At 31.9% G+C, this 8,886-nt stretch overlaps 1 protein-coding gene across 1 annotated transcript; it reads left to right on the top strand.

Annotated features, from left to right (window-relative positions):
* Nucleotides 1–1,544: 1,544 nt before the first annotated feature.
* LOC116005016 (cyclin-dependent protein kinase inhibitor SMR8-like) lies at nucleotides 1,545–2,391 on the top strand. The gene has a single exon (XM_031245233.1). The coding sequence runs from the start codon at nucleotides 1,819–1,821 to the stop codon at nucleotides 2,188–2,190; it is 372 nt and encodes a 123-aa protein (XP_031101093.1). The 5' UTR covers nucleotides 1,545–1,818; the 3' UTR covers nucleotides 2,191–2,391.
* Nucleotides 2,392–8,886: the final 6,495 nt, after the last annotated feature.

Raw genomic sequence — 8,886 nt, 5'->3', positions numbered from 1 at the left:
CAACCCTTTAGAATATTTGTTTAGTTGGATTTGGTGTGTTGGGCTCTGTGTTTGTGTGTCTACATATATATGGAATTGTATTGTTATGTGAAAATATAGTGTAATTTATTTATTATCAGATACACTTAGTTGAATTTATATTTATGTTTCATCATATACATTTTGTAGTGTAGTATACGAATTAAGTACTTTAAAATTTAAGAAATTCATCAAAATACTATTGCAATTTTTCTTTACTTAAGTTACTTTAAAGTCTTTGATCTTCTTAGATCGGCGGTTAGAATGAGTTTTTATTTTTAAGCACAAAATCTCACTTAAGCACGTGTTAATCAAAATTTTTAAAGGAATTACATATTTTCATTCTTTTCAATCACTTATATGTCTAAAATCTTCCCATTTTAAGGAGACATCAGGAATAATTTCGCTATATAAATGTGTCAAAAAATGTTTCAAAGCTACAAATAATATGTTATATGGTAAAGTATATGAAATAATCAATTATTGATATTTTTTCTTTTGGGTTTAAGGGTGATGACACCAAACAAATGTTTTTGGTCCCTCAAACTAATAATTGGTAGCAAATAAAAAACATCTATTACAATGCAGTATTGAAGCACAAGAGTCAGTCAGTGTTGACTCTAATGAGCTTCTAATGAGGCTCGAACCCACCACGTGACTCTAATGAGGCTCGAACCCACCACCTCCCGTATAAAGAGAAAGGTTTGATGCCACTGGACTATAAGGTCCTTGGCCACTTTAATGTTAACTTAGAAATCAAAAGTGGATACACTATACAATTGAGGGTAAGTGCATTATTATTATGTATTATTATTATTATTATTATTATTTTAGTGTAAATCACGAGGTGTTTTGGATCTATTTATGTCCGTCTTAAGATCCAGCTTCACTTGACTAATCCATGTTCGTTCCAAGAGGCCGGTATGAGATCAAGCTGACCCAAGGAGTAATTTGTCACTTGTGAAAATCAAACCCGGATTATTCCAAGGAATATAAGTAGTGCATTAAATTTCTATAGTTGAGTGAAAAAGTGTTACTTTTTAAATATAATTTTGTATCAGTTGTTTCTATATGTTTCTATGTGTGTATAGTAGTAAAGATGGAAATTATAGTTATAAGGTTGACACTATATGTTTATAATATCTATGAACTATAAGCTAATTATATTACATACATGTCATTTTACCATGCTTTTTAAGTAATAAATGACTGTTAATTTGCCAGGACCTTGTGATCTAGTGGCACCCGATTACAGTTCATATGGAAGGGTATGAGTTTGAACTTTGATGGAAGCGATATTGACTCTTTGTGATTCAATAGGAAATGAGTTGATAAATTAGTTATGAAATGTGACTCTATTATCATATCACAATAGAGTCACAATAGTGTAAGTCAGAGTTGATAATAATAATAATCTGTATAGTTTATTACATATGGTGTGGCCACCAAAAGTATATATGATTATCTGGTTAGACTATATATTAGGTCATGTGTGGTTTCCCCCACATAAATATATATATAAGTAAAGCAAAGGTTGATGACCAACCAAAAATCACATATCTCCCTCTCCCTCTCTCCCATTATCATCACCACCAAAGACCTCTCTAGCTGCAACTTCAAGAAATTTCCAGCTGGTTTCTATCTTGAGAAGAATATATTCTTCACAACAAGAATCAATCTTTTCTTTCACTTTATTTCTCTTTTATTTTTTCCTCCTTAGCTTTCTTCGTTCTCCAATTTACACACGCTCTCTCTTCAAACTCGCTTTTGCTTACACCCTCCATTGATATATATATAATCATGGAGTTTGCAGAAAAGCCTCATCACCAAATGGAGAGCAGTCTGCAGGTGGATCAGTCAGAAGCCAAAAGATGGATCCTCGCCGGAATCGCGCTGAGAAATCCGCTCAAGCCCATTCGCGTGGCCGCCACCCACGGCGCCTGCGCCTGGGAAAATAATGACGACCAAGACGGCGGCGGCGGTTCCTCGACCACTCCGACGTCGGAGGGTTCGAGAATTCCGAGGAGACTCACGTGCCCGCCGCCTCCCAAGAAGCGAAAAGCGTCCAAGAGATCATCGTCGTCGGCTTGTTGTTATATTAATGGCGGTGGGAGGGAGTTCTTCAGCCCCCCAGACTTGGACACCGTCTTCATTCGCAGATTACACACTTGAATTCATTATATTTTAATTTTCTTCCCATTTTAGTTTCTTTAACTACTCTTTTCATTTCTCTCTCTCTCTAGCTATATATATATATATATATATGTATGTACTTGTTTAGTTACTCTCATTATCTGCAACCTGCAGCCAGCATATGTACATGGTTCTTGGTACATATCTATAAATAAAATCATTATAATTTGGCAAATTAAATAGAAAGACTACTACTTCTACCTCTCTTGTAATTTGCCATGCCTTTTCCTTTTAATTCGCTTTAATTTGTTAAAGACTTAAAGGTGTTGGAAAGGTACAACTAACACCTAGTTATTCAACATATATATTCACTCCATTTACCCATAGTAGTCATGGAATTAATTTTGACTTCATTTCGGGCACGGAAAATTTCTGTCTTTTCCATTTTACAATAGATGCGAATGACTTATTGTGTACTAGTGTGGTCATCCTTAAACAATATAAGTATATAACGATCTAACAAATCAGGATAATCACAAGTTAGAACAACAGCCGTAAGATCAGAGTTAGTGGTGGAGATAAAGGGAGTATTGTGACACACCAGCTTTGTCCTCTAACACTAACAAACACTATACAATATAATAATTATCAATTTAATTTAATTACTGGATGAACTCAAAGCTTCGCCATTAGTATGTATAATGGATATGGCCATGGTTGGAGCACAATAATGCTAGCTAGGTTTAATTAATTTGCTTGTTCATGATTTTAATTTGATTGTATGGAATCAAGTTGGGGAAGCTAGAGTAGGGGGATAGAAAGGTACATGCACATGCAAGAACACAAGCCAAGTCAAAATCAAGCCAAGAAGTATCAAAAAAAAACAAAAAACAAAAAACAAAAAAAAAAACAAAAAGCCTAAAAAGTTTGGCAAAACATGAGTTTGAAAGAGTGGAAATTGGAAACCCTTTTTTATCTTCTCTTAGTAAGTATGAGATGCTTTAAAGGCTTCTGATTGACTAGTATGACAAATCTCTAATGATAAGTCTCAAGAAAGTCCTAGCTATATGTGACTATGCGAAAGATATCACTTCACTACTTCTTTTTACACTCTTTCATTATCATAATAATAAATCATCTTTTCGCTTTAGTCTTTATTTAAATACTGTGTATATGTCCCACAGACAACAATGACTCCTAACCCACCTAAGCTTAAAGTATACTCCCCCCTATCTAAATGATAAATGAAAATCAATATGGTTAATATCGCTCGTATTTTGCTGGGATTCAAACCCGTGATTTGACTCTGATACCACTTGTTAGATCAAACATTTATTATTATGTCAACAGTTATGTAGTAACAAATGTGTACCTTTATTTTCTTATACTGCCGCACATTTTCGAGAGCCCAGTGCTGGACTTGGCCCTCAAGCCTCCGTCCAGCAATTCTCTTAACCACGTGATGCTGGACTCGGCCCTTACTTGTCTCCTCCCACCAACTTTATTTTCTTATACTGCCACACATTTTCGAGAGCCCGGTGCTGGATTTGGCCCTTTACATGCCTCTGCCCAGCAATGCTCCTAACCACGTGATGCTGAACTCGGCCCTTACTGGTCTCCGCTCAACAGTTCTCCTTTATAATTAAAGATGTGTAGGAAGTAAATCAGCCACCAAAGAGACGATTACCAAGCCAATCTGACCAATTTAACTGGTGTTGCCCCATGCAAATTATATTTGTCCAACTGTTACTCTATTAATTAGCTAGTCTTTATTGCATCTAAAAATCAAGGATGATAATTTTGAGATTGGTCGGTCGAAATTTATAAGGCGCCAAATAAGATAGATCATTATTAATTTAGACCACTCAGTTAAGCTTTTAAATCTAGGGCGCATTACGTCTTGTAGTGGGAAGTTTCTCATCGGTGTAACACTTTTGTGATAAATTAATAACTACTGGAAAACAAAAACAACAAAGTACACCATGAGAAGTGGAGGCTGATAGAGATAGCTAAATGAGAATCCTATGTGAGTTGTGATGAGTTTTCATGCAACTTACCTCTTTCGTTTGTAATAAATTCAACCCTCACGCAATCTTTTTGCCTTCATTCAATGACATGCTTTTTGGGTTGACTCTAAAGGCTTCAAAATGATAATCTTTATTTCAAACTTTTTATTTACTGATATACACACACCCTCACTTATTTAGATTCAAATCTTTATATTGGGATGAGTGTTTGGTAAATAGTTGTTAGTCTGATTGAGTTAGTCGGTTTGACTAGTTGATAGCATTAGCTTATTGTAGAAAAGTGTTTGGTAAATTAGCTGTTAGTTGATAGCTAATTACATGCAAAATTACTTTTTCAAAAAACCGATCGAAAAAATTACTTTGAGCAGCTTTTTGAATTTTAATTTAGTATTTTGGTGCAATAAGTTGTTACAAAAAACTAATTAATCAAACACTCATATTGGTTGTTTAACCAAGTCAAACAGCTAATAGTAGTCAAACAAAATTAACTGATAGGCTAACTATTTTACCAAAATTGCATTATACTTTACATGTAGTATATCTAACGGTTGAAAATAAGATGAAAAAAAAAAGAAAAAGAAAAAGAATGGTCAATTTCATAAATATTTTACGAAAATGACCATAATTTTTTTCTTAATTATTATTATTTTTAATTTAAAACCAATCTATTAGAGAAGGACAAACCTAGATTTGTCCACAACTCTCCCATGCATGAAAAATGGTTGTCATAAGTCAATGCACTAAATATATATTCTTCTAAAAGTTTTCAAAAATATATATATACTCTTCTAAAATTATATTTTGTCATGTGCAACATTATTTTTCAAACTAAACAACCTCATTTTAGTGACATCATCATTAGTAGTGTGGGAATGTCCTAATTATCCCAAAATTATGCTATAGATTAAGAATAATGGCCAAATTATCACAAGACTATGCTATAAATTAATATGGGTGTGCATATATTATTTAGAATGAGCAATATCATATGATTCTTGATGTTGAGGGCTTGTTAGTACGTACTATATATATACAATAATTGTAAGACATTGACAAGGGGGGAGTTCACCTACTCTAGAGTTAATACTTTTACTATACATTGTAATAAAGAAAGCATTCTTGGGATTGGAGCCATAAGGGAGCAATCAATGGGATTTCAACACCTCTCTGCTTAACATTGATATAATATTTGTTTGGCATGTACCAGTAGTGGAGCTCATATTGGTATAGGGCTAAGACCTAAGGATTAAGATAAGATAAGAATATAATTTGTAATCTTATGCAATTATTGGAGCCAAGCACATGACACCAAATTCTATTCTAATATGTATGCCCTAGCTACCTTGCATCCCCCCACTTTTTTTTTTTTTTTAAAAATATAGAATCTTAATGGTTTATAATTTAAAAAATTAAAAAAGAGTAAAAATTAACTTGTTATAAAAAGGTACAGACAATCATTTTTCTATAGTTAATTGTAGCTTTCATCCTACAAATATTACCAAGCTAAGTCAAATCCAGAACACTATTATTATTATTATTATTGTTGTTGTTGTTGTTGTTGTTGTTGTTGTTGTTGTTGTTGTTGTTGATGATGATGATGATGATGTTGTTGTTGTTGTTGTTCACACGTATCATCATTTTACCTGTTTTGTTTACTATTTATCAATTAAACCAGTAACCCAACCTCACCCATGTTGGTCAGACAGTTGGTTTGATAATTACAAGGAAGTTTAATTAATTAACTCCTTGTGGAAGCTCTCTATTAGCTTTCTTGGTTTTAATTGATTATCTATGAGCAACCTAAGCTAGTTACCTCCTTGTGGTCCTTTGTCAACCAAAGTCACAAGGTAGGTTTCATGCAGAGCGCACGTTCAAATAGCAACTCTAGACTTATTTGTAAATCAAAGTTAGACAAACTCTCCTACTCCTCCTCCTCCTCCTTTTTTAAACATTTTCTTATAATTAATAATTTTTTTAAATTCAACTTCTTGTGCCAAATGATTAATAATTTTTTATATAGTTTTCAAACATATACATTTTACATACAAACACGAAGCTAAATATTACAAATTGTAAATAATTCGAGTGAAGTCTCGTTAAACAAACTTAATTTATGAAGGAACAATTAATTAAATTTGGAGGTGATGAGGTGGAAAGTAGTACACATGAACTCTCATTTCTTACTCTCAATTTTTACTCACTCTTTCACAAATTTTGGATGTAGACATTTTTCCTGAGACCCACATGATAAAAATATCCAATTCTTGTCTGTTACATTATGGAGTAAAAGTGAAATAGTAAAATTTGATATTACATGTACTAGCACTCGAGGTAATAATATATGTCATTGGATGAGATTTTGTAACTTGGGAGTTGTTAATTGGTTGGCCAGTGGGTTACCACATTATGTGCTTTTAAGATAGACATGGGAGCAAAGAAGGTCATTTCGGCCAGCCTATGCATATGAATGAATTTTTAGTGGACTCTTTCATTATTTTAATCAACGCCTAGATATGCTAAATAATTCTTTAACAAAAATAAGTGGCAAATGTACGGTTTGCATGAGTCGGGTTTGAATAAAAATTAAGAATGATTCAAATAAATTATAAATTATATATATTAGACAGCCGAAATAAAACTAATAAAGTACTAGTTTATTAAATAATTGAATATTTAACCTATTTTGATTTTCTATAAAATAAAGTTAATTAACAATTGAAAAACTAAAAGTTAAAACATGGAGACAGAAAGTTGTTAGGATATGTAATTGTGGTTAAAAATATAAGATAAATGAACTGTTAAGTAAATTGAAATAAGTAAACAGACACAAAATACATTTTTTTTGTATATGGTAATGGATGGGTACGTTTTATATTATCTTAAAAATGTTTATTTAAGAAATATATTATTTTAATTTTTCATTATAAGTTTGTAATAACAATATGGAGTGCAATTAACAATACTATAGAGTGCATTCCCCGATATGTATATGTGTAATAAAATTGTCTACTTTTACAATTTTTGATTTAATTTTTTCTTTCTTTTTTCTTTTTAATTTGGTTTAGAAATTCACTTTAGAGTTTAGTAGTTATTACTTGCTTTTAAAGCACACCTAACAACAATATATAAAGTATACAAAGCAACAATATTAAGTTCATCTAACATTATCATTAATTACACTTAGATTCACCTTTTAATCTTTATGTTATAGTTGTTTCTTTTAGTTTAAAGATTTACTTTTTACTATTTAGGAGTTTAAATTTTATAGTTTAGTTTTATATTTGTACTTTGTAAGTAATTGGGCCAATCCAGATGATGGCCTGTTTAGCACATGGAACATGCTGGGCTGGCCCCATCTGTCATGTAGTTGTTATATAAGTTTTTATCAATTTTATTTACTTGATCAAAACACTTCTTATTTAGTTTGAATTTTTTACTTCAATAATACCTTTTACTATAAGTTTTATATGTTAATACTGCACTAAATATTACAAAAAATTAAATTGTAAATACTTAAGTCAAATTCTAGTTACCAAAATCAGAGGAAAACAAGAATTTTTATCGAAAGTTCCTAAGAGCATCCCTAATGTTTGGAGATAAAAGGGGAGAAAGAAAGAGCATTAGAGAGGAGGAAAAAAACAAAAAGATAGGGAGTTAGAGAAACTGTCATATTCGGAGACTATCTTTGGGTCCGTAGAACGTATCACTTATATATTTTTTTTATTAATTGTTGTTATATTTAATATTTAAAATGTTAAATTTCTCAATTTCAAACGCGAATTTTAATTTATGAAATTATATTTTGATTAGTTAACAAAATTATATTTTAGACCTCAGAATTTTTTATGTCATTATTTAAATTTATTTTTATTTAAAATTATAATTATAATTATAAAATTAAATTTATTAATTATAGAAAAGTGAATAAAATAATAGATGATGTGTAGGAATGTGAAGAGGTAGGATTGACAAAGTATGTGTTTTGTATTATGATTTTTTGCGTCAATATAAATTATGTACCTCGTCGTTTCATTAATCCATGGTCCATAATGCTATGTGTTTTGTGTTATGATTTTTTGTGTTGTGTTATGAAATTCTTATGAGTAGCTTCGTAGTTTCAATTTAAGGTCAATAATGTTATGTGAACCCTGATCCATGAAATAAATTGCCGGTTGGAGATGCCCTAAAAACCAAAGACACAAAATGAGACTGGCAGGAGAATAGTTTTGTCTTTTTAAACAAACTAGCTCACTCAACTTTCAAATGCAAGGTTTTCTGCTTTCAGCTGGGTAACAAAGCCTATACGCATGATTCATACTCTCTCATATTAAGAAAAGAATAAGAATGTGGGAAAGAAAATCAACCAGAATGATGATATGTGCCTGGAAATTAGAGGGGTGCAATTTGAGAACCAACCCCCAATTATGAAGATATATAGGCAAATAGCAGCAGCAGTGAAGTGAATTCTTGTCCACCCACCAGAACAATTAGAGGGACCTTACTGCAAGGCTGTAAGGACAAAGCAGAAGAGAACAGCTAGCCCTCTAAACATGGACCAACTATAACACAATAATACAACCTCCTCATATACCAATCAATACTTTCCTTCACATAAATAATGATGAATATACGCAATTGACAAATCATTACAAAGGCCAATGACCTTTTGGCCTAGGCCTGAAGTGACTCTCCCATATGGGAGGTGGTT

Source organism: Ipomoea triloba, chromosome 14 (genome assembly GCF_003576645.1).
Source record: "Ipomoea triloba cultivar NCNSP0323 chromosome 14, ASM357664v1".
NCBI lineage: Eukaryota > Viridiplantae > Streptophyta > Magnoliopsida > Solanales > Convolvulaceae > Ipomoea > Ipomoea triloba.
This window is presented reverse-complemented; position numbering and strand designations above follow the sequence as displayed.